General features: G+C 38.4%; 2 protein-coding genes across 7 annotated transcripts in view; both read left to right on the top strand.

Moving 5' to 3' along the window:
- BDP1 (B double prime 1, subunit of RNA polymerase III transcription initiation factor IIIB) overlaps positions 1–9308 on the top strand; it is an 88984-nt gene extending 79676 nt beyond the window's left edge. For 2 of the 6 annotated variants that reach the window (XM_042940646.1, XM_042940641.1), the window contains 3 exons: positions 228–495; positions 956–1205; positions 6610–6762. In XM_042940646.1, coding sequence (XP_042796580.1) covers positions 228–495; positions 956–1205; positions 6610–6738 — 647 coding nt within the window. In that variant the 3' untranslated portion in view covers positions 6739–6762. Of the gene's footprint in view, positions 1–227; positions 496–955; positions 1206–2524; positions 3062–6609; positions 6763–6786 lie in introns of those variants that run through there. The other 4 variants (XM_042940649.1, XM_042940651.1, XM_042940657.1 and 1 more) reach the window with 4 other exon arrangements.
- A 7703-nt stretch (positions 9309–17011) lies between these two features.
- Positions 17012–26148, top strand: part of MCCC2 (methylcrotonyl-CoA carboxylase subunit 2) — a 64896-nt gene continuing 55759 nt past the window's right edge. The window contains exons 1-2 of the mRNA XM_042940682.1: positions 17012–17310; positions 25945–26011. Coding sequence (XP_042796616.1) covers positions 17182–17310; positions 25945–26011 — 196 coding nt within the window. The 5' untranslated portion in view covers positions 17012–17181. The remainder of the gene's footprint in view (positions 17311–25944; positions 26012–26148) is intronic.

Genomic DNA, 26148 nt, shown 5'->3' on the forward strand with positions numbered 1-26148 from the left:
TTGATATGACTGTTTTGTATCTGAATACAGAAACTGTTACCATAGCTTTGTACCAGTTACAATTCTTAATAGTCCCGATAACTTATATATTAACTTATAATTTAGCTTACTCTTATTAGGGTAGGTTTATGATAGAATGTCCTGATTTTTTTCCTTCAAATATTGCAGTTCAATTGGATATATAAATTTCAAGATGGATGCTTACCATTTGTCTTTGTTTTTTGAAGGGGAGTCTTACAAGGGACAAGATACCTTCCCTACCTCAGGAAGCACACATACAACTCCAGAACCTCAGAAAGAGCAACTTGAACCAACTTTGCAGTGTATAGGATCTCAGTCTCTTGATGAAATAATAGACACGCATGCAGAAACGAGTACACCTCAGTTACCTCAGAATGAGATGATTGTCTCTGATAAGGAAGAGGGAACTGGTGCTGCTTCAAAGTCTGAACAAATGGGTAGCATCACAGCAGCTTCAAAAACCCCATTATCCAGGTACCGTGAGAAGCTCTTTAACAAATGCTCCTTTCTGTTTCTGTCTCTCAAAGGATAAATGTAACCTCTACGCAACAAATATAACATAAAGACTAAGTCCAGTACTAAGGATGATGTTTTATAAACATATTCCTCTGTCAGTAATGTAAAGGGGAGGAGTTTTGTCAAAGAAAATTCAGTAATGTCAACATTTTTGCAAGACTCCAGACAAATAAAACATTCTGTATAACAAGAGCTTACCTTTAGATGCTGATACTAACTTTTAGGTAGAAAATCTGCATAGGTAGCTACTGGTATGATGGAATAAATAATGATCAGAATAATAATGACACTTAGTAGACATGCTGATGCCACTAAGGTGGTATATCACATGTGCCATTTTAGCATTAAAGGAAAGAAGTTGGTATTAAGAATGTGTCTTCCTGGATATCTTTGAATATGCTTACATTTGCATTTCTAGACCTGGCAGAAGACCCCTGGGATTTTTGTCTTTAATATGTTCAAAGAATAGTTTGGAGTCTGATGAACCTACTCATGTTTATAATAAGAAACGCCTAAAGCCTTTTATACCTACACTAAGACAGAATTTGAAAAGATCAAATCCACTCAATGAAAGCCAGAAAAAAACCCAAGAGTCCTCTGATCTGCTTCCATCTCCAAGTGTTGTTGTTAATACCGAATCTGAGAATATTGGCAGTTCACCAGCTCAGGTATGTGATAACTGTCATATTTTATTATTTGTATAGAATGGGTTAGATATCAGACTCTACTAGGAAGAACATGGCAATTGTTATTTTCTTTTGGATGTCAGAAATTATGTCAGAGCATCGCTTGTCCATCTCCTCCCCGTCATACCTCATTATAAGGGAAAGAAGGTGGGTGTTGAATTAAGTTACAGCTCCTTTAATACAGATCTATTAATATTAAGCTAGTCATAAATGGACACTTAACTGATATTCCTTTAATGCAAAGAAGTTTTTTAACCTGTGGAAGCAAAACAAAGCAGTAGTTGTATTCTGTTTGCTTTTGGGGAAATGTCCTGGCACCCATAAGAATTCAAGCAATGGTGGGGTGGCTGGGTGGCTCAGTCAGTTGAACATCTGACTTTGGCTCAGGTCATGATCCCACCGTTCGTGAGTTTGAGCCCCCTTCAGGCTTGCTGCTGTCAGCACAGAGCCTGCTTTGGATCCTCTGTTCCCCTCTTTCTCTGTCCCTCCCCTGCACTCTATTTCTCTCAAAAATAAATAAACATTAAAAAAAATTTTAAAACTTCAAGAAGTGGTAAGATTAGAATTCGTATGTTTCATTTCTGTTTATTCTGAAGCTGTTCATATGGCAACTACTGGGATGGAAAAATACATGAACTTGTATCAAAAACTTTGGAAGAATATTGGGGTTGGTTACTTACGAACTCAACACAGGAGAGCTATTGGATAGCATGAGCCTCAAAAGGAGTACTTTTATAAAAACTATCTTTAAAAAATTTTTAAATGTTTTATATTTCATAGAATTATTTTCTGAGACTAATATTTTATGAGTCTTTATTATTGCCAAATTTCTTTGGAGAACAGTTATTATAATTACCAGCAATGTAGCTATGCCAGTTAAATTACATTCTTGCCAGCATTAGATCTTACTCTTCAAAGTAAATTTTTTCTTAATTTATGTAACGGTAGAGGGTGGAAATGACATTTCATTTGTTTAATTTGCATTTCTTTAGTTATTAGTGGCTTGGTTGTTTCCCATACATTTACTACATTTTCTCTCTCTCTCTTGCTCTTTTTTTTTTTTTTCTTCCTGTTTTGTTCCATCTTTTGCTTATTTATAGCTTTTGGGATCTTAGTGGTTTGCTTACCAGTTTATGTCAGATCCTTATGTAACAAAGCCACGTACCTTTTAGCTCTTTGCTTCAAGTAATTTTTTCAAATTCATTTATTTTTTAAAATTTTGGAGGTTTTTTATGATGAATTCTAAATACATTTTACATAAAGAGGAATCACATTTTGCATTTCTGTAACTTTCTACTAAGGCAGCAAGGTCGGCAACATTAGATTAATGGGAAGAATGTTCTTTGGTTTCTGTGCCAATTATCTGGAAGCCACTGCCTTCAGAGTCTGGACATGACGTCAAATACTGGGGAAGCAAACACACATTCACACGTTCAATAACTGCCGTGACAGATGGAGAGAGAAGACATTGGGAGCAGACAGAAAGGCTGACTTTCATCAGATGCAGCATTTACTAAACTCCAGGCACTTGGACACCATGTTCATGGTTCCTACCATGTTACCCAGCAATGTGTAAAAATGTAATGACTCACTGAGCACTTACTATACTCCAGATTCTTGTCAAATACCTTCTTTTTTACACAAACATCCTTGTAAGATAGATATTGATGGTATTACTCCCACAGGCCCAGAAGGTTAAGTGACAGAAGGGCCCAAGTTCCACAGCTTCCATGAATTAGGTTAAGAATTTACTGAAATACTTTTTAACTACTTCAGCAGCACCAAGCTGCCTCCAGGTTATATGGTTTATCCCCTATTAGTATCATCATTACTCTCATTTACTTCATGGGTTTTTTTTTTTTTTACTTTATTTTTGAGAGAGAGAGCGGGAGAGAGGCAGAGAGAGAGGGAGAGAGAGAATCGCAAGGCTCAGCCCTGTCGGCGTGGAGCCCGACGTGGGGCTCAAACTCACGAGATCATGACCTGAGCCAAAACCAAGAATCAGACCCTTGGCCGAGTGAGTTAACCAGGCACCCCTACTTCCTGTTTTAAAATACAATTTTCATTTTTAGTAAAATATATTGTCAATAAAACTTTAAATTTCTACCATAAAAAAAATAAATAAAATTTTGGAGGTTTTTTTAATATGCATAAGTTTTATTTTTTATTTTTTTTTTACATTTATTTATTTTTGACAGATACAGAGTGTGAGTGGGGGTGTGAGTTTTTCCCCAAGGTATAAAATGTTCAGTAATCAGTTTTAAAACAAACTCTGTTCATGGTTATTGACTTTGGTATAGGGTGAGGCAAGACTAATTCTCAAATTGCTATTTTATTATTTTTTGTGAATAAGTAATATATTCTACAAGTTTTCAAATTCATAATCTACAAAAAAAGTTTACAAAGTTTCTGACCTCTGTCCTTTAGCTTCCTTGTTTCCCCTTTTTATAAGCGTATGCTGTTAATCAGCTATTGGTTCACTTTTCCAGAGATGTTTTATGTGTACACAAATATAAACATTTTTCTTCTTTTTGTTTCATAAATAACAGCATACTGTTCTTCCTTGCTGTTTTCACCATAACAGTCCGTCTTAAAGATCTTTGCAAAACAGTATATAAAGAGCTTCCTCCTTCTCTGTCTCAGTCTCTCTCTCTTTTTTAAAATGTTTATTTTGAGAGAGAGCGTGGGTAGGGGAGAGGCAGAGGGACAGGGAGAGAGAAAGAGAATCCCAAGCACTCTCCACTATCAGCGCATAGCCCATAGCAGAGCTCCATCCCACCAACTGAGATCATGACCTGGGCTGAAATCAAGGGTTGGACACTCAACCAAATGAGCCACCCAGGCACCCCATCTTTTTTTTTTTTTTTTTTTTTTTTTAATTTAAATTAAACTTTTTATTTCGGGATAATTGTAGACTCACATGCAGCTTTAAAAGACAATACAGAGATCCCATACACCTTTTATCCATTTTTCCCCAATGTTAACATCTTGCAAAAGTATGGTACGGTATCACAACCAGGATAACAACGCCACAGTCAAGCTACAAAAGAGTTCTGTCACCGCAGAGATTCTTTGTGTTGCCTTTTATAGACACACTTCCATTGCACTCCCTCTACTCTCCTTAACTTCTGGCAACCTATTCTACACCATTAAATTTGTCATTCAAAGAATGTTATGTAAGTGGAATGTTGTATACAGTTGTGTAAATGGAATCATACCTTTGGAATTAGCTTTCTTCCCCACTCAGCATAGTTCCCTAGAGAGTCATCCAGATGGTTTTATGTATTTGTTACTTTTTAATGCTGAATAGAATTCTCATGTTTATCCTTTGACCAGTTGAAGGACATCTGGGTTATTTTCAGTTTTTGCCTATTATGGATAAAGCTGCTGTGAACATTCATATGCAAGTTCTTGTGTGGATGTAAGTTCATTTTGCAGGAATAAGTGCCCAAGAATGCCCTCATTATTTTTAATGACTATATCATACTCCATTGTTTGCGTGTACCATAGAGCAATATTGGTCTCACACTGGTAACCATTTAGGTTATTCCTAATGATTTGGTAGTTCACATAATGTGGTAATATCTAACTTAGAAATGAGTGATTTTACACTTTTATCCATAGGTTGAATTCCTTCCTAGAAATAGAATTGCTGATCAAAAGGAATGATCATTCCTTTGACAGATATTACTTGATTGTCTTCCATAGCAAATATATCCGTTTCTATTTTTATCAGTAGTATATGAGAGGGCCTTTTTCCTCACGCTAGCACATAATCAATTTTTTTCACTTATGACATTCTTCATAGATTTAATGAGTATATTATGAGTGAGGTTGAGCACCTCTTCATGTATTTGAATCACTTGTTTTCTCTGAACCATCTGTTCGTATGTTTGGTTTCTTAAAAACGTTGGTTTATTAGTCTTTTTCATATTGATTTGTAGAAGCTCTTAAAGAAAACCTTTTGTGACAAAGGTTGTACATGGTTTTGTTTTGTTTATTGTTTTTTTGTTTTTTTTTAACCTGTATGTCCTTTATCTTTTGATTTTGTGTATGGTAGTTTTTGCCATGCAGATGTTTTTTATTTTTACATAGATGAATTTACCACTCTTTCCTTTTATGGCTTCTTCCTTTCTGGTCATTTAAAAAGACACTCCTTCTCCCTTAGTCCAGGATTATGAAAGTGTTTTCCCATGATATTTTAGAGTAGATTATTTTTTTCAATGTTTATTTTTGAGAGAGAGACAGAGTGCAAGCAGGGAAGGGGCAGAGAGAGAGACACAGAATCCAAAGTAGGCTCAAGGCTCTGAGCTGTCAGCACAGACCCTGACACAGGGCTCGAACTCAGGATCATGATCTGACTTGAAGTCAGACACTTAACTGACTGAGCCACCCAGGAGTCCCTACATTTACATCTTTTAATTAATCTAGAATTTATTTTGTTGAGGATATAGGTTTGACTTTTTTTTCCCCCCTGAAATGGTTATACAGTTGTCCAACATAATTTAAAAAATAATACAATTTTCCCTTTTTTTTTTTTTTTTTTTTGAAATGTCACTTTTCTCAGATACTAAATTTCCACCTGTATGTGTTGGGGATATTTCTAGTCTTTTTCATTGATACATATATCTGTTCCTGTGTCTTAATTTGTCATAGATTTCTAAGTATGCTAATTTTTGATAGGATTGCTTTAATTTGTAATGTTTCCTTGAATACTGTTCTGTTTTGTGGGTCTATTCTTTTCTATTTAAAAAAAAAATTTTTTTTAATGTTTATTTATTTTTGAGAGAGACAGAGCACGAGTTGGGGAGGGACAGAGAGGGAGACACAGAATCTGAAGCAGGTTCCAGGCTCTGAACTGTCAGCACAGAGCCCAACACAGGCCTCAAACTCACAAGCCGTGAGACCATGACCTGAGCCGAAGCGGGCTGCTTAATCAACTGAGCCACCCAGGCGCTCCATGGGTCTGTCTCTTCTTATGCAGATTATTAAAACTTTTCATTGCAGATTTGATAATGTTAGTTTTTTCTATATTAAAATTTTTTTGTGGAAATTAGGGTAAAATAATGGACCTTGTGTATACTGTAATTAATCTAATCATGCCTGCTGTTTTATGTTGAGTCCAGTTTTATTAAAACTAATGCTTGAAAGGTTACCTTATTCATAAAACTCTTACTATGTTTTGTATTGTTTCCCTAATATAACAGCATAGAAATGAAATTATTTGGTCAATGAGCATGAACATACTTAAAACTCTCATATTTATCACTGTATTGCTTTGTGGTAGTTTAAACTGATAGGGAAAAGCAGTATCAATTTAGACTACCACTACCAATATATAAATGTTATATTGCATGCTTATTATTATTTTTTTTAATCTTTTTAGGTTTCTTATGATCGTCCCTTACCAAAAGAGGAATGTAAAACTGGCCAAACCCGGGCACCTGAAGAGGGGCCAACCACAGTCTCTGAATATTTTTTTAGTGATATATTTATTGAAGTGGATGAAACATAATAAAAGTCTTTTTTGTTGTTGTTTTTTTTTTTTTTTTTCAAACTCTAGGATTTCCAGAGTCAATTATATCACCTAAGCAGTATTTAGAAAAAAGCATCACTGGCTGTTTTTCTTGAGATTGACTTTAAATATTTAATGAGCTTGATTTGAAGCTTTTATAATCATTGGAAAACATTGCTGAGGTTCCTTTCATTCTGATTGATTCAGCATTTTGGAAATACAAAGCAATTAAGACTGCTTCTGAGACAGAAAAAGCTTCTCTTGTTTACATTTTTACTCTTCCTGTGCTGAACATACATGGACATTCTGGAGTGTTTTGGATAAATGTTTATGTATAAATCACAGTGCCCAAGTATTCGGAGGTGGATTGTATTTAACACTTAGTGAACTTCTTTTGTAAAGGTTTTTTTCTGGGGTCTTTTTTTGGGGGTGGGAGGTTTTTTGTTGTTGTTGTTGTTCTTTGTTGGTTTTGCTGAAGGCCTTTTCAGTTGCCTCTCGGTATATGAAAGCATATTGTGAAACTCCACTTTAGTGTGGTAAATGTTAAAAACTTTTCTATTTTCATCTATTTGACTGGAAAATATGTATTTTTCTAATTGATGTTGATGTAACATTAGTCCTAATTGAACAAGTAAGTAGTATTTAAACTTATTATTTATAAAGACGAAACATCAAAAAGTTTATTTATTTTTAAATTGTTTATTTAAAAGAATATTCAGTTTTAATTATTTTCACCACTCAGATTATGGGTAAAGAAGGTATTGACAAATTTATGTTTGTCCCTTTTCCCTCTTTAATTTTAAAGATATTTAAAGTTCTATCACTAAAGTATTTGGATAGTATATGTTTTGAATACATTTTTTCTCATAGTTTAGTATATTGAATTTGTACTGTGAATTTTTGGTTTTTCTTATTTCTTGGATAATCTCAGGATTTGATTGGGGGGAAAACCCTTAATTTATGAGGGAGATTTACATACAAAACTCAATCCCCTTTACACACACATACACTTACACACATTCCTTTTTTAAAAAACTGATTTCTTGATAGTTTTTTTCCCCCATTAAATTTTGCTTAAGGAACATTCAGACCTGTAAGCACCAAACATAATTGTGATGTTAAAGCAGAAAATAAGATAATAAGATTTTGTTCAGTGATTATCATCAGTATTAATTTAAGGGTTGTTTTTAATTTTGAAATTTTGTTATTTACATATGTAATTCCATTATCCACCCAAGCAAATCTTTGGTGGTTGTTCAAATCAAACTTCTTAAAAGCAGATTTAATCTTCTATTTGAAAAGCCTCAGAGCAGGAGTCAAAAATATTTTCCAGAAAATATTTTTGAACTTGTGGGCCAGAAGGAATCTGTGGCAACTACTAAACTCTGCTATTTCAGTGTGCAAATAGCCAGGGGACACTTAAGTGATTGACATGGCTGGATTGGGCTTTTAGTTTGACCCCTACGTTAGACAGCAATTTTCATACCTTAAGGTGCTGACATCTTTATCTATCTATGAAATATTCATCATTGAAGTTATGAGTTGTGCATCACAGTTAAAACTGTGTTGATTGATTGCATTACAAAATGATCAGTATTTCAGCTGGGAAAATATTTTAATGTCTAGATAACTGTATATTGAAAAAAATTGTGGCCAATTTTTGAGTTCATTAGTAAAATCGGATATGGCTCAACAATAACAGCTTATTCATTGCTGTACAGTGAAATTTACAATTTAACTTTTTTGTCATAAAGGAGGATCTATAAATCTGAGTGGAAATTCTCAATAGGTATGCATTAATTTATTTTGTGTGATTAAGATGTCACAAAAAAATCATGGTATTAAATCACATTGCCATTTTAATGCCCTGTTTTTATAAAATTTTTTAAAGTCTCATATTCTGAAAGTTTCATTCAGTTAATGTTAGTTTCAGTGTTAAGTTGCCACAGTTAACCTATTATTTTATCCCTTGTGTAATATTTATTTTTTAACTTTGCTAACATCTGTCTTGTACATCTATAATGAATTGGTTTTATGGAATATATAATTTCTTACTGTATAAGAAATAATTTTATCTTTGGGCATTCATTGTGTTAGAGAATCAAGTCAGCCAGCTAAATTGTCCTACTATTATATCCTTAAAACTAATCTGGGAAAATGAGAAAACGTAATCAGTGTCTTTACCTTACAAGGTGGAAAGAATTAGTCACACCTATATTTAATCTGATTCACGTAAAGATGATGTTGTGAAGAATTGTATAAATCTTAAAAGAGGTATGAATAATGGTTTTGTTTTCTTGACTTTTCCTCCTGAAAACTTAGGTCTTAGCAAGCAATCAACATGATGGTTTAAAAGCCTAATTGTTGGTAAATGATTGAGGCACAGATAAAATTATGAATATCCACTGTTGACCATATTATTTGAAATAGAAGTGACCATGTATATACTCTCTTGCTTGAAGGAGTTTTTGACAAAAAGCAATATCTGTCATTTGTAAATTTTCTTGTTCTAAAGAAAGCAGTTATGTTCTATAGGTATAAATTATGTAAATAAAAGTTATTTTATACTATTTCGGTTGTGTTTTTTTTTTTAATGACTGAAAGATATTAATGTTTAATTAACCAAAACTTGTCAGTTTTTCACCTACAGCTTTCTTCCTTCCATAAAAATATGGTATACCTGGAAGAATTAATCTTTTATCTGATACGCTTGCTGTGAAGGATATTTTTTTTATCTTGTAAGAATAAAGAATATCCTTTCCCCTCATTCCCACTTAGGACATGTGGAGAGTTGCTTTTTTGCTTATATAATGAATTTTTAGGTACAAGAACTCTCAATCTCTTTCACTCTTTTTTCTCTTCCCATTTTGTTTTCTCTGTAGAGAAAGACAAATGGGAAACTTTAGTCCTGAACATAATATAATCCTGGACTTCTGAAGTGCATATTGGCAAAATCTTAGCTGGTCAAAAAATTTGGCTGAGAGAAATATTTGTAGAAATTTTCCTAAAGGGTAGTCTAGTCCTTTCTCCAGACAGAATTTTTATATTGAATTTGGTCACATCATCAAAGAGCTATGTATATGGGCCGCCTACATTGTTTTGTCTGCTTGAGGTTAGAGATATTATGTCAAATAGTGCAAAAGCCTAAAGAAATTTTGTTATTTTTACTATAATGATGTTACAGAGTTTTAAAAAGTTTTATCACCCAATATCCTACTTCGAATCTGTAGGAGACATTTGACTTCAGTGCCAGGAATAATTGGGCTTCTGTTCAACTGGTCTGATGTTGTATGTGGGCTGTGTGAATCCTTATGTTGTTTTCTTTATCAATGCAAAGCTAAATTTGTGGCTAAAATTCTGACTTTTTACTCTCATTTCCCCCTGCCTGGATTTTTAAAAACTCACTTTTTTAAAACAATAGGTTACCATTTATTATGCTAGGCACAGTACTAACCTTTTAATATGCATTATTTCATATTAAAAAAATTATTATACATGGCTTAAAAAGTAAAGTAGTGCTAGATTTCAAACTAGCTATTTCTTCTGTTATTACATATTTCTAAATATGGTTATTCTGTTAATCTCTTATTTATGAATGTTAGACATTGTGAATTGACTTAGCTTTCTTGGGACCGGGTGGCTCGGTTGAGCGCCTGACTTCATCTCAGGTTGTGATCTCATGATTCATGGGTTTGAGCCCCACAATAAGGCTTTGCACTGACAGCATGGAGCGTGTTTTGGATTTTATGTCTTTCTCTCTCCCTCTCTCTCTCTGCCCCTCCCCTTCTCTCTCACATGTGTGCACGCTCCCTCTCTCAAAAATAAAAAAAAGAGGGGCGCCTGGGTGGCTCGGTCGGTTAAGTGTCCGACTTTGGCTCAGGTCATGATCTCGAGGTCTGTGAGTTCGAGCCCCGCGTCGGGCTCTGTGCTGACCGCTCAGAGCCTGGAGCCTGCTTTCAGATTCTGTGTCTCCCTCTCTCTGTGACCCTCCCCCATTCATGCTCTGTCTCTCTCTGTCTCAAAAATAAATACACGTTAAAAAAAAAAAAAAAAATTAAAAAAAAAAAAAAAAGAATATTAGCTTTCTTAAACTCTCCCTTCCATGCCTTCCCTCTTAATATGTTACAATTACGGCTTAATCCATATTCAATAGTGTTATTGTATTAATTGTAATTATTCAATGCTGTACATTATGTACTAAGGTGACATTTATGGTGCAACCTTTTGTTTTTCTTGGAGTTAATAATTGCTTCAAAATGCCTCCATATAATTTTCCACGTGGCCAAACTGTCAGATAAACAGTTTGCTTTTTTTCCTGGAAAACTTTATGGACGTCTTTCTTCCTACTGTAACTGGTCTAGTGGCTTCATAGGTCTTTATGTGCAGTACAGCTGTCATTGTGGTACTGCCCTTCGCCATTTCTCTATGAACTTCCTACCCTTCTTTCCTGGTTTAGATTCTCTGTAGTGCCCATGCCATTGTCTGTCTTGATTTTTTTTGGTGGGTACATCCTCCACTGTTTACGGCAAGAGGATACATGGGTGATAACATTATTTAAGACATTTCATGTCTGAAATTTCTTTATTCTACTCTCAGGCTATGAATAAAAATCCTGAATAATTTGAAAATGCTTTTCATGTCATTTTAAAGGCATGCTCCATTGTCTTCCAGTTTGCAGTTTCCATTCTGATTCCCTATCTATCCTTTGAAAGTGGCTTGCCTGTTTACAGTTTTATGACCTGGTATTATTCACAATAATGAACTTTGGTGTAAGCTTGCCTTCCTTTCCCGCCCCTAAATTCATGTTGCTGGAAACTTAATGGATCTTTTTAATAAGGAATCTTCATTTACCTCCCTTCTGGGAAATGTTCTTATTGTTTTGATAATTTTGTTCTTTTCATTTTCACGGTTCTCATATCTGCAGTTTCTATTAATCTTTTTTTTTAATTAAAAATATTTTTATGTATTTATTTGTTTTGAGAGAGAGAGAGAGAGAGGGAGGGAGGGAGTACACGCATGGGAGGGGTGGAGAGAGAGGGAGAGAGAATCCCAAGGAAGCTCTGCACTGTCTGCCCAGAGCTGACGTGGGTCTTGATCTGAAGAACCATGAGATCATAACGTGAGCCAAGATCAAGAGTCAGATGCTTAACCGACTGAGCCACCCAGACACCCCTGCAGTTAACAGTTTTAAGGCATAGTTTACATTTAATAAGATACACAGATCTGAAGTATTCACTTTGAGCAAGGACAATGCATACACCTCTGTAAATACCCTGCAAAACAAACATTTCCATCATGCCAGGAAGTTCCCTTAAGCTCTTTCCCCTCTGTCACCTAGAGATTAGTTTTGCTTGGACTTAAACTTTGTGGAATCACACACTGCCCGTTTTTTTCTAACTGGTTACTTTCGCTCAATGTTTTTGGGATTCATCGCTGTTAGCAGTTCGCTTTTGCTGCTGAGTTTTATTCTATTTTATGAGTATACCACATTATACGAATACACCATAATTTCCTGTTCATTTTCCTAGGGGACTGTTTATATATTCTTATGCAAATCTTTTTGTAGACATGTTTTTATTGTGTAAATCTATACTAGTGTCACCTCATTTGTTACATTTCTAAGTACTTGATGTTCTTTTTTTTAAAAGATTTTTTAATGTAATCTCTATACCCATCGTGGGGCTCAAACCCGCAACCCCAAGATCAAAAGTCATATGACGTACCAAGTAAGCCTGCCAGGAGCCCCAAGACTTGACGCTCTTTGATGACATTATAAATGTTTTTAGAACCATTTATAAATGGTGTTATAAATGGTGTTTATTTTCTAATTGTTTATTGCTAAAATATTAAAACACAATTTTTGTATTATAATAAAGATTTTAACAACAGTTATTTTCTATAGCACCCATTCATAGTCTTAAGGTTTATTTTTTTTAAATTTTTAAAAAATATTTTTATTTATTTTTGAGACTGGGAGAGACAGAGCATGAGCAGGGGAGGGGCAGAGAGAGAGGGAGACACAGAATCTGAAGCAGGCTCCAGGCTCTGAGCTGTCAGCACAGAGCCTAATGTGGGGCTTGAACTCATGGACTGTGAGATCATGACCTGAGCTGAAGTCGGACGCCCAACCGACTAAACCACCCAGGCGCCCCCATAGTCTTAAGGTTTAAAAGCAACCCTTGGGTCTATTAAGGAAGCCTTTCAATATTATAGCAATGCTATTTGCCCTTAGCAAACAGAGTTAAAAACTCAATTATAGTAAGATACACAAGTATAAACCACTAAAACTTTAGATAAGTATAACATTAAGAATAAACTGAAATTAAATGCCAATCAGGAAATAATTGCTAACCTCTCATTTATCTAATAAATTTATCTAGCAGAGTATCTTGTTTCCTTATGACATGTTTTCCCATCTTAATAATTTCTCATTAAGTGACTAAAGCTTGTAATCTCTAGCTTTGATTACATTTCTACCAAATTTTAAATTGGAAATGAGGCTTACAATTTTATTTCCAGGGGTGCCTGGTTGGCTCAGTCAGTTAAGCATCTGACTCTTGATTTTGGCTCAGGTCATGATGTCACAGTCATGAGACTGAGCCAGTCATGAGGTCAAGCCTCACATCAGACTTTGTGCTGTAGCTGGGAGCCTGCTTGGGATGCTCTTCCTCTGCCCCTCCCTTGCTCATGCTGACTTGTTCGCTCACTCTGTCTCTCAAAATGAACATTAAAATAAAATTTTATTTCCATGTTTCCTTCCCTTCTACAGATTAAAATTCTTGATTTCATATATTTATTTCCAGAAGCTTTTAAAATTTTTTTCATAATCCTGTTCTTGTTTCATGAATGCCATATATTTTCATTTCTCTAAGGATGTTGCAGTTTATTCTGTTCCTTTTACTACGGTTTCTTCTGAGGTTTTCTTGGTTGAGGTGGGTATCTTTTTTTCATGCTGAAAACTTTCCTCAAATGCCTGTTGATCCTTGGCTATCCATGTATATGTTAGAGAAATTTTCTAAAATGTTGATTGGGAGCTTTTACAAGCTTAATGGGGTATCGATACATAGGACATGCCAATTTGGAGGTACACTGTAGATGCATTATTTTCTAAGGAGTTTTTCCATTGGGGAACTTCAAATGTCACTGTTGATCTTTTCTGTTAAGTGTTAAGGTTTCTCTAGACTTCTATATAAACTTCTATATGGACTTGTATATAAATGCTGGTAGCCAGCATTTGAGACCTTGGAGGAAAAAAGAAGGTGGGGAACAGGGTTTTCTTGATTTGGCCTCCAAACTTTTAATCTTTTTGATTTCAGTCTGGCACTTCACTCTTGTCTAATGTCCCTATATTTGAAATTTCTGAGATGGCAATTTCTCCAGAAAATTTCTCCTGGGCAAAGTGGGAATGGAAACCCAGGGTTCTAATTACTTCTTATACAGATTTCCAAGTAGTTCCACTGTTTCTTGGTCTCCACTGCTTCTCCCCACATCCATCCACACCTTTCTCTGTTGCTGGTACCACCAATTTCTGAGCCTTGCAGGGATTTCTGGGAGGCAAACGGACTTGTTACTTGTTTTTATCTTCCAATGCAAGCACTTAGATTTCAGCTTCCTTTTTTCTGCTAAAACTGGATAACCGAGATGAAATGGGACAAATCCCTAGAAACAAAACCTACCAAGACTACATTGCAAGGAAATTGAAAACTTGAGAAGTGCCTGGGTGGCTCTGTCAGTTGAGAGTCTGGCTCTTGATTTTAACTCAGGTCATGATCCCAGGGTCATTAGATCAAGCCCCGTGTTGGGATCTGCACTGAGTGTGAAGCCTGCTTAAGATTTTCTCTCCTTCTGCCCCTCTCCTCTGCTCGTGGTGTCTCTCTCTCTAAAACAAACAAACAACAACAACAAAAAAACTCCAGATAAAATTTGAATAGATATACAGTAAAAAGATTGAATCAGTAATCAAAAACAAACTCCAGAGAAAAAGGACTTTGTGGCTTCAGTAATTCTACCAAACATTTATAAAGAAGAACTAATACCAATCATCTCAAACTTATACAAAAAATTGATGAGAACACTTCCTGATGCTTTCTGAGGCCATTATCCTGATTCCAAACCCAGACAATGACACAAGAACCTTACAGACCAATACCCTTATGTATGTTGATGCAAAATCCTCAATACAACACTGGTAAACTGAATTCAGCACCATAATAAAAAGGATTATACACCATGACCAAGTGGGGCTTATTCCTGGAATGCAAAGATGATGGTTCAACGTACCAAAACTGATCAATGAAATATACCACATTAACAGAATAAAGAAGAAAACAAGACACACATGATCATTTCAAATGATGCAGAAAAACATTTCACAAAATTCAACACTCTTTCCTAATAAAAACAATCAACTAACTAAGGATACAAGAAAACTACCTTAACATCATAAAGGCTGCATATGAAAAATGCACAGCAAACATCATACTCAGTGATGAAAGACTGAAAGTGTTTCCTCTGAAGATCAGGAACAAGGCAAGAAGGTCCACTTTTGCCACTGCTATTCACATAATGCTGGAAGTCCTAGCCAGAGCAATTAGGCAAAAATGAGAAATAAAAGGCATTCAAATTGGAAAGGAAGAAGTAAAATGATCTCTTTGCAGATGAGAAATAGGTAGAATATCCCTAAAGATCCACCCCCGCCAAAAAAACCCTGTTAGAATAAATGAATTCAGCAAAGTAGCAGGATACTGTTAGAATAAATGAATTCAGCAAAGTAGCAGGATACAAAGTCAACACACAAAGATCAATTGGATTTTTATACACTAATAATGAACAAGTTGAAAAGGAAATTACAGAGACAATTTCCATTTACAATAATATCAAAAATAATAAAATACCAAAAGCATAAAATAAGAATTAACCAAGGAGGTGTAAAACTTGCCCAATGAAAACTACAAAATATTGCTGAAAGAAATTAAAGACACAAATACCTGGTAACACATTCCATGTCCATGGACTGCAAAACTTAATACTGTTGTCAATATATTTAAAAAAATTTTTTTAATGTTTATTTCTGAGAGAGGGAGAGAGACAGAGAGAGAGGGCGCTAGCATGTGTCGGGGAGGGGCAGAGAGCGAGGGAGACACAGAATCTGAAGCAGGCTCCAGGCTCGGAGCTGTCAGCACAGAGCCCCATGCAGAGCTCAAACTCACAAACTTTGAGGTCATGACCTGAGCCAAACAGGCGCCCCATTAAGATGTCAATATTATCCAGTGTGAACAGATTCAATGCAATCCCTATCAAAACCCAATGACATTTTTTTTTCAGAAACAGAAAAACCCATACTAAAATTAATACGGAATCTCAAGAAGCCCACCCCAAATAACCAAAAACAAAAACAAAACACCTGAAAGAGAAGACAAAGCTGGAAGACTCATGAAATTATAAGACTCAGTGCCAGAAGAGCAATGGACACAGGAGACACTGAAGAAATATTTGCTGAATGAATGAATAAATATGTATCTTCTTTAAAGAGTTTTGTTTCGGGGCGACTGGGTGGCTCAGTCGGTTAAGCGTCCGACTTCGACTTCGGCTCAGGTCACGATCTCGCGGTCCATGAGTTCGAGCCCCGCGTCTGGCTCTGCACTGACAGCTCAGAGCCTGGAGCCTGTTTCAGATTCTGTGACTCCCTCTCTCTCTGACCCTCCCCCATTCATGCTCTGTCTCTCTCTGTCTCAAAAATAAATAAATGTTAAAAAAAATTAAAAAAAAAATAAAGAGTTTTGTTTCTCAGGACAGCTTAATTGCCTGTTCGGTTTCCAGCTCTCCTATAGGGATAAGATTTTTCAAGTGCCAGCCCCTTTCTTTTTTAAATATGAAATTTATTGTCAAATCGGTTTCCATACAACACCCAGTGCTCAACCCAGTGCTTATTCTCAGTTTTTAAGAGTCTCGTATGGTTTGGCTCTCTCCCTCTCTAACTTTTTTTTCTTTTCCTTTTTCCTTCCTCTCCCCCACAAGCCCCTTTCTATTAAGAGGGGAAGAAGAAAACAGCACGAGGAAAACCAAGAGAGACGATTCTCAAGATACTGAACCTCACCTAGCCAGCACAGCGCGCAGACAGGAGGGCCGGCAAGGGGAAGATGGCTCCGCCTCCGGACCGCAGAACTCCCGCGCTCGCGAGGGGACAGGACCTCGCGGTGCTGCGCCTCTGTCGCTTATTGGCTGAGTTCGGGGGGCGTGGTGCGCAGCGTCAACCTTTTACGGCTGGCGAGCCCACGCACGTGCCGTGGCTGGCCTGAGACTTTGGGGTGTTTCAGGCGGGTTGGGCTGTAAGGACGCGAGCTGAGCTGTATCCCGAATCAGGGAAGCCGGCTGGGAAATAACCAACTCTGAACCTGCGCGGGCCGCTCTGTTGCACTAGTTCTTCGCTCCGGGCCGGCTGTCATGTGGGCTTCCCTGAGGTTAGCCCTGCGGCCGTGCGCCCGCGCCCTTGTCCCCGGGCCGCGCGCTTATCACGGGGACTCGGTGGCCACACTGGGTACCCAGCCGGACTCGGGTTCTGCCATCTACCAGGTAGGCTGCGCGAGCTTTCCGGCGGCCCGGGCCTGGAAACCCCTGACTGAGCCTGTGACTCCTCTTCCTGTGTCCGCCAATGTGGGCCGGACAAGGAAGCCAGTGAACTGTGGACACACTTTAACAGCTCTGTTCTTTTCTCTGGAGCCTCCAGTCATGATTCTGGGACACAGTAGGGGTCGTGAAGTTTGCAGAGGAAGATAGTTCCAAATAAAATATATCTTAGTTCACTTTTAGCACTGGCACTGTATTTTGTATCTTTGAAATCAGTGGTTCTCAAAACCTGACTTAGCATTGTCATCCGAGGAACTTGATGAATATACGGCTGCGTTAAGCCCCGGCTTGGATCTTTGGGGTCTCTGGGGTGGGATCCTGGTGTTTGCGTTGTTAGTGAAGTCCTGAGGGCTTGGCGAAGTCCAGCTTTGGGAACCACTTGCCTGGTACAGATAGGGTTGTGCTTACCAGACTAGTTAAATAGTTGGTTATGTTAATAGAACATACTTATCGCACGCTGTCTTTGAATAACCCTTTCTTGGAATTGGGAGGTATAACAGCGTCACAGAAACAGCTTGTGAAATTTCAAAGCCGGGAAATTCCACCCTATCCCATGGTTTCTGAGGTTATACAGATAACATTTAAGTTGTACAAGTAACTTTCAGAAAAGACATATTTATTTATTTATTTATTTATTTATTTATTCATTTATTTTAACGTTTATTTATTTTTGAGACGGAGAGAGACAGAGCATGAACGGGAGAGGGTCAGAGAGAGGGAGACAGAATCCGAAACAGGCTCCAGGCTCTGAGCTGTCAGCACAGAGCCTCACGCGGGGCTCGAACTCAGGACTGTGAGATCATGACCTGAGCCAAAGTCGGCGGCTCAACCGACTGAGCCACCCAGGCGCCCCCAGAAAAGACATTTTAAACAGTTTCCTTACATCAAAAGAAAATAAGCAGGCTGAAGCAAACAGTATCCAGTGAGAGGGTTCCAAAAGTCTAGATTTTCTGGGGTCAGGAGAGAACTGTTGAATTCAGAAATATTAAGTGGTTTCTTTGGTTTAGGCAGTATGTTAGGTACTTGGTATAGGTCATAATTTTGTGGGGAAGGTGAACAAGAAAGCATGTACTTACAGTGCATTGTGGTAAGTGGTATCTAAAACTTGAAAAAGGTGGTTACAGAAAGCCACAGATACAAAGTAATGAGTGAGTTGGATCTTGATTGTTGTTGGGTCAGAGCTGGCCAGGTTCAGGGTGGAGAAGGAGAGGCAAGTCTGTACAAACTACGGAAGTTATGAGAACATAGATAACCAAGTTCTGAAAGTATATAGAGGGTATGAGGACTTAGAAGTAATGACTAAGGAATGGAATTGATGGAGTCGATGAATTCATGGAGTAGATGAGATTAAATAGTGGAGCGTCTTGCATGCTGAAGCCACCTTCGGATTTCATTTTGCAAGCTGTCTGCTAAGATATTTAAGTAAGGAAGTGGCAAAATCCTATGGGATGTGATCGAATCATTAGTGTGGTGGCAATATGGAGGAGAGACTTGTTTCTATTTTGAATATGACTTCTTGGCTGGGTGTTCTTCTGGTTGCTGTAGGCTTCTGACATTTTCCAGAGTTTCTGTAAGGTTATTTTAGCCAGTTTTTGGTTGTTTGGGCATGTCTCTGTGGGAGAATGAGGGCCTGGAGCTTCCTGGTCTGCCATCTTTTTGGCTTTAGGTCCAGGCCTGTGTTTTGTTTTGTTTTGCTTTTTTAATGTTTATTCATTTTTGCAGGAGACAGAGACAGAGTGTGAATGGGGAAGGGGCAGAGAGAGAGGGAGACAGAATCTGAAGCATGCTCCAGGCTCAGCTGACAGCACAGAGCCCGAACTCACGAACTGCATGATCATGACCTGAGCCGAAGTTGGAGGCTTAACTGACTGAGCCACCCAGGCGCCCCGAGGCCTATGTTTTTGATGGTGGCTGTTAGCTAGGGGTTTGGGGGTATAGGCCTGAGCATATAACTTCTTTCTCTGTGTAAAATGTTTAATGTTCTGGTCCGGTCTGTGCACTAGTAATTAGAATACGGAAGTAGTTGTGGTATGATGGGAAAGGCCTTAGTCTAGTATTTCATGTATGTTAAAAACTAAAAAGTAACATATTTCCATGGAGAGAAAAAAAAAAAACAGGAGGGAAATAAGCTAAAGTGTTAACAGTGGCCCTGTGAGTGGGCAGAGACAGTGTGGCATAATGGTTTAAGAGCAAGGTTCTGGAACTAGTGAGCCTTGGCTTAAATCCTGGTTCTACTACTTGTTAGCTGAGTGATTTTGGACTAGTTACTTAACCTCTCTGTACCTCAGTTACCTCAATTGTATAATAGCATTAATAACTGTGCATATCTTATAGAACCATCAGGACAATTAGTGGCTGCCTGTAACATTGCCTGGGACATAATAAGCCCTCAAGAAGTATTAGCTCTCGCAACTTTTCCTTCCCTCCGTGATGTCATCTCAGGATCTGTTTAGCCAGCTTTTCACTTCAGTAATGCTGTATAGCAAACAATCCCAAGATCTCTGTGTCCAAAAGAATAGATACTTATTTTTTGCTTTGGGATCAGGGTTGGTTGTGGTGGTTCTTCTCTGGGCAGCGCACCAGATTCAGGTCTGCTGTATTTGTTTTTTATTCCCGAACTCAGACCGAAGGGGCAGTGGCTACCGAGGGATGCTTCTCTCATAATGGAAGGCTGGGGCTCAAGACGGGAGTATGGAAACACTGTCCCTTTTAGACCCTTTGCTTGCAGTTGGTACACTGTCACACTTGCCCACATTCCACTGGTCAAAGCAAGTAAAAGGGACAGACTCATAGACTGTGGGTGGGGAAGGATAATCTCACACTGAACCTTGGCAAGGATGAGAGGGACAGAAGAATTTTGAATAAGTAGTACATTCTGTCTCATGGTGTAGAGGTTGCCACATAAGCTCCACCTATTGTGTCTGAGTTCAGGGACAAAGAGGAGGAAGGGAGAGTAGGCGAAAGGACACCCTCACCTGTTTGTTTTCTTTTTAAGAAGCCTTTCTAGAAGTCATGCCTAACAACTTCTGCCTCTATTTCATTGGTTAGAATTTAGTCACGTGGCCACACCTGTCTACAAAAGGAGGCTACATTGTTTTACTTTTTCAGCCAGGCATGTTGTTACCTTGAATAAAATTGGGATTTCATCATTAAGAAGGATGGGAAGAATGGATATGGATAAGCAGCTCTACGTGTTTGCCACAGATAAACAGTAGAGAGAGAGTGGATGTGTTCTTATGTTGGATGTTAAAAGATTTCACTTCGGTGTACCCTTGTCTTCTGGGGCCACCAGCTCCAAGTAGTAAACTTTGAGGCAAACAAAAACCCACAAGAGGGGAACAAAAAATAAAGCCATGCCTTGGGTGGGAGATGGCACCTAGGAGCCCTGGACACAGTCTGGTTTCTCTCTGCCCAGTTTTCCTAGTGACTAGGAATCCAAACTGCCTGCTGTCACTTCTCATGGCCATATGCTTCAGAAAGCCTTGGCAATTGGTGACAATTTCCTTTATTTCTTAATTGGAAGACTGGCTTAGCTAGGATAAAGATCCCTTGTATAAGTAGCTTTAGGTTTGATTGACTTTGTTCTAAATTGGGCAGTGTCATAGGCTATAGCAATTGTACCTTGGGTTTCAGCCCACTTTAGTAGAGAATTACTTGTTTTCTCTCTGTGTGTGGAACTACTCATCAGTTCTGAACTTTGGTGCCTGTGGTTTGCAAAGTTGACAGAAGACTGGGAGGTAGAATGCAGGTGGAGGGGCATCAGCTAATTATTATTTTTTTCCACTTTAAAAAAATTTAGAGAAAGAGGGACAGAGGGAGAATCTTTTTCTTTCTTTCTTTTTAAAAAATATTTATTTTTGAGAGAGAGAGGGAGAATGCAAGTTGGGGAGGGACAGAGAGAAAGGGAAACACAGAGTCCAAAGCAGACTCCAGGCTCTAAACTGTCCTCACAGAACCCAATACAGAGCTCAAACTCATGAACTGTGAGATCCTGACCTGAGCCAAAGTCCGACGCTCAACCAGCTGAGCCACCCAGATGCCCTGCAGAAGGAGAATCTTAAGTGGCAATTGGAGCCCCACGCGGGGCTTGATCCTACAACCCTGGGATCATGACCTGAGCCCAGACCAAGAGTCGGATGCTCAACCGACTGAACCACCCAGGCTTCCCGAGGTCAGCTAATTCTTGATGAGTTGGGGGAAAAATAAGAAACTACGGCACAACAAAATCCCATCAGCCTCTAGATCTGCAAGGGAAGAAGAACTTGTTGAAGGATACTGGAAGGACGCATTTAACATTGTGGGAAAAATCTAGGGGACAAAGAGAACATGTCAAGGCAAAAAAAAACATGGGCGAACTTAGAAAAGACTTAGTTTCAGAATATTTCAGAATTTCAGAAAAGACTTAAATATCAGTCACTTGTGGCTATATAGACCTTCCATAGAATCCTTTCAAATAAACTGTAAAAAACTATAAACTGTAAACTTCCTCTGACAGCTGAGGAAGTGTCTTCACTAATTGGATATTTGATTTTATTAACAGAGTATTGGTATGCAGTAATGGTCCTCATCTTTTGGAGATTTGGAAATACTTACAGAGGAAGTGTTATGTCTGGTATTTTCTTCAAAATAATTCAGGGTGGGGGCAAAAATAAAAAAACTTGGGCCATTGTGGATAATTGTTGAAGGACATTGGCTACATTTATTATACTAATCTTTTTTGCTTTTGTATATGTTTGAAAATTTCCAGGAAACAAAGTTAAGTTTCTTCTATTTTTAATTTTTATTGATTTATTTTTGAGAGAGAGAGACACAGAGCCTGAGTGGGGGAGGGGCAGAGAGAGAGGGAGACACAGAATCCGAAGCAGGCTCCAGGCTCTGAGCTGTCAGCACAGAGCCTGACACGGGGCTCAGACTCACGAACCATGAGATCATGACCTAAGCTGAAGTTGGACACTTGACTGACTGAGCCACCCAGGTGCCCCTAAATTTCTTTTATTAACAACAATGACAAACCCCATTAAAGAGGAGCTGAACATGTTAGAGAAATCCCTGCCCCTTCACTTTGCCATACTGTAACCTGTCTATTCATTTTCTAGTGCTGTTGAGCTAAATAAGTTAGGACTGAGAAGAAGATAGTATGTCATAATGACTGGATGGACTTGTTTGAGAATTAGCTGCAAATAATGTCACTGGAAAAACTTTTTTTTCTTCATCCTATCAATTTTAAACTAACAATATAAGCCTACTCCAAGGTAAATGTGTTAGCTTTTCACATACCTTGCTGAGACAGTAGGTATTCAGATTTTTTTTTTTCCATTAGCACCAAATTCCTTTTATTGAACTTGGAGTCACATGTTGAACAACATATGTGGCTTCTCTTTTCTTTCCTACAGTGTATTTTTCAGATTATCTTTTAACCTGACTACTAGAAAGTGAAGAGACACAAGGGTTAACAGTTTGGATGAGGTTCTTTTTCAGAAATTCCTTAAACTCAACACTGAGCAAATCTTTTGTTGAATAACCATAGAATCACATGCTGAGAGTGGCAGAGAGAGAAAGTGAAATTCCAAACAGTGGAGCATTTGAGAAGGCTGCCTATTCTCATGAAGGTGCTTTACCATCCGTGGGGATTCTTGAGATCAAGGTTTCTAAGTGGCTGCTGGCTGGCTCAGTCAGTAGAGCGTGTGACTCTTGATCTCGGGGTCATGTGTTCTGGCCCTATGTTGGGCATAGAGCTTACTTAAAAAAAAAAAAAAAGGTGTCTTAGACATTTATGAGGTGGATTTTTAACCTTAGAATAAAGGTAAAAGTGACAAGTTAGACTTTAAGCACAAAACCAGCAAAAAATATTTATTTGTTGCAGTAAAATAATCTGCTTTCCTTTCCACTTAGCAACATAGTCATCAGACCTTTTCCTCACCCTGTGTGTTCAGCAGCACAGAGGGGGCGCCCAGGGCCTGAGGCCAGAGTAGCACCCAGCCCTGAGCCACAGAGCTGCAGCGCAGGGTCGGGTGAGAGAGTCCATAGAGAAGATGCCCTTTAGCTACAGATAGGAGTTGGCCACCAACTCCGTCCCCCGGAGCTTCCTTACCACTCTGTTTTGTTCATACAAGGAGGTCTTCCCCTTACATATTCCCTCTGCTGCGTCTCTCGCAGATGACAAAGGAGTTCAGGACGCAGCTCCTGCTTACTAGCAGTAGTTCTCAGCCTAGGAGGCTGTCAGTACCGAGGATGGATGTTAGGTTTTGAAAGGCTGCTCAGTCTCTTCATACACGTCAGGTGGCATTACACACGTTGCTCTAATGCCATCTCTTGGTGATGGGCTGAACAGACACGCTCCAGTGCAGAGCTTTGTTTCTGTCTGAGGCAATTCATGAAGTTGGGAGTTTCTGACTTTGCTAACTGTGAATAAAAAGGATCTCTAACCTAGGCTTTGTAGTAGAGCGAAGTTTTCAGCTTCCACTGCCTCATGCTCTTAATATCAGCAAATACTATGGTAATCTGAAAAAATTCTGGTGATAAAAGAACCCTTTGCCTATTACCAAACCCCCCTTTTGGTAGGTTTCCAATTTGCCTTGAGGGTAACTCAGAAATGGAGACTATGGGCCAGTGTTCCTCTGTTTTTGGTTGGATATTTAAATCGCTTGGGGAACCTTTATGGTGCTTAATGCCCAGGCCACATTTGTAACCAATGACATCAGAATCTCTGAGGGTTTGTTTTTATTTTTATTTTTCAAAGCTCCCTAGTGATTCCAATGTCTGTCAAGTTTGGGAAACAACGTTCTAGGCGAGTTACGGAGTTCTGTTCCCACAGGTTGTCTGCCGTAGGACAGGGCTTGGGAGACCTAGCAGGGAAGTCATCACAGGGCTGGCAGGCAGAGATGGTTCTGAGGTTGGGACCTCCCTGATCCAGGGCAGAGGTTCTTTCCCTAACAATCTGCTGCTTCTCCCTTTTTTTATTTTCTGCATTTTGCAGAGCAAGAGAATGTAGCAGAAACCTTGACCTTGGGAGCTCTTAGAGCTGTAGAAAATAAATAATAGAGCTCTGTTGTAAACACGGTAAATTCTTCTAATTTTGAGCAGCTGGCAAGCTGCTTAGTATTGCATCATGTAAAAGGAATTAGATCATCAGAGATGTTAAAGACATCGTGGGGAGCAAAATGTATTAGTGGGTTAAACTCTGAATTTTCACAAAAACTAGCTACTTAATTCTTGGTCTAAAGTAATATACTGATCAAACAAAATTTACAGAAGGTGAAAAATTAGGCCCTGTACCCTTTTTCCACCTCTCACAGTTTATATTTTCTTGTATGTTACTCTAGAAAATTTCTAAAGATGTGCAAACATAGAGTTTTGTTACTTTTTATTTATTTATAAAATTTTTTTTTAGTGTTTATCTTTGAGAGAGAGAGAGTGAGAGATGGGGGGGGGGGGGCACAGAGAGAGAGGGAGACAGAATCTGAAGCAGGCTCCAGGCTCTGAGCTGTCAGCCCAGAGCCCAACACGGCACTCGAACTTGGAACCCATGAGATCATGACCTGAGCTGAAGTCAGACGCTTAATTGACTGAGCCATCCAGGTGGCTCTTGTTCCTTTTTAAATATAAAATAGGATCTGTTGTGTTTCCTGGGCTCTGTTTTTAAGTATAATTTGTCAGTTAGCAAGTGTTTTATTTTAATGTTTACTTATTTATTTAAAAAATTTTTTTTAATGTTTTATTATTTTTGAGAGAGAGAGAAAGAGTAGAAGAGGGGCAGAACAAGAAGGAGACACAGAATCTGAAGCAGGCTCCAGGCTCTGAGCTGTCAGCACAGAGCCTGACTCGGGGCTTGAACTCACAAACTGTGAGATCATGACCTGAGCGAAAGTTGGACGCTTAACCGACTGAGCCACTCAGGGGCCCCTTATTTATTTATTTTGAGAGAGAGTGAGCATTCGAGCAGGGAAGGGGCAGAGAGAGAGAGAGAGGAAGACCAAAAATCCCAAGCAGCTTTTGCAAAGTTAGTGAAGAGGGTGATGTGGGGCTTGAACCCACGAACTGTGAGATCATGCCTTGAGCTGATATCAAGAGTCAGATGCTCAATCGACTGAACCACCCAGGTACCCCCAAGTATTTCTGCATTGGTTGGAAACTTCTTAGGGCAGTGGTTGATGGGACAGAAAAAGGAAGATGGCATTTTAATTCTCAAAGGGCTTATATTCCTTAAAATAGGAAAACAAATAGAAATGAATTAAGTTTGGTTAATGCTGAAGGAAGAAAGATGCTAAATGAGTAGGAGTGACCAGAAATGAGAGGTGTTACAGATGAGAGGGAACATGAATTGATCTCTAAAGAGGGGTAATATTAGGATTGATTGACTGGAGAGGGAAGGTGGTAGTGAAGGGGAGCTTGGGCAGAGATGGAGAGGCAGGAGTCATCCTTTCCATCCGATGGAGTGACCACATGGAAGCCACATGGGTAGGTGTGAGGCCACATGCAGTGACACATGATGTTCACATTAGCCCTTACTTTGGTTAAAAAAAAAAAAAGATAATTGCTTTCTAATATTACTCTCCCTTTCTTTCTTTGCTTCTGTTTTAGGAAAACTATGAACAGATGAAAGTACTTGTAAATCAGCTCCATGAACGAGCACAGAAAATAAGATTAGGTAAACACTCATTTATTCTTCCTTTTATGCTTCTAATGAAAATGTTCCTTGATAGTTATTGGTTTTAGGAAAAACCAGTAGCAGTAAGCTTTGACTCTTCAAGACTGTTTGTTGGTGTGCTGACATTTCATTTTTTC

Source organism: Panthera leo, chromosome A1, assembly GCF_018350215.1.
Source record: "Panthera leo isolate Ple1 chromosome A1, P.leo_Ple1_pat1.1, whole genome shotgun sequence".
Classification (NCBI taxonomy): domain Eukaryota; kingdom Metazoa; phylum Chordata; class Mammalia; order Carnivora; family Felidae; genus Panthera; species Panthera leo.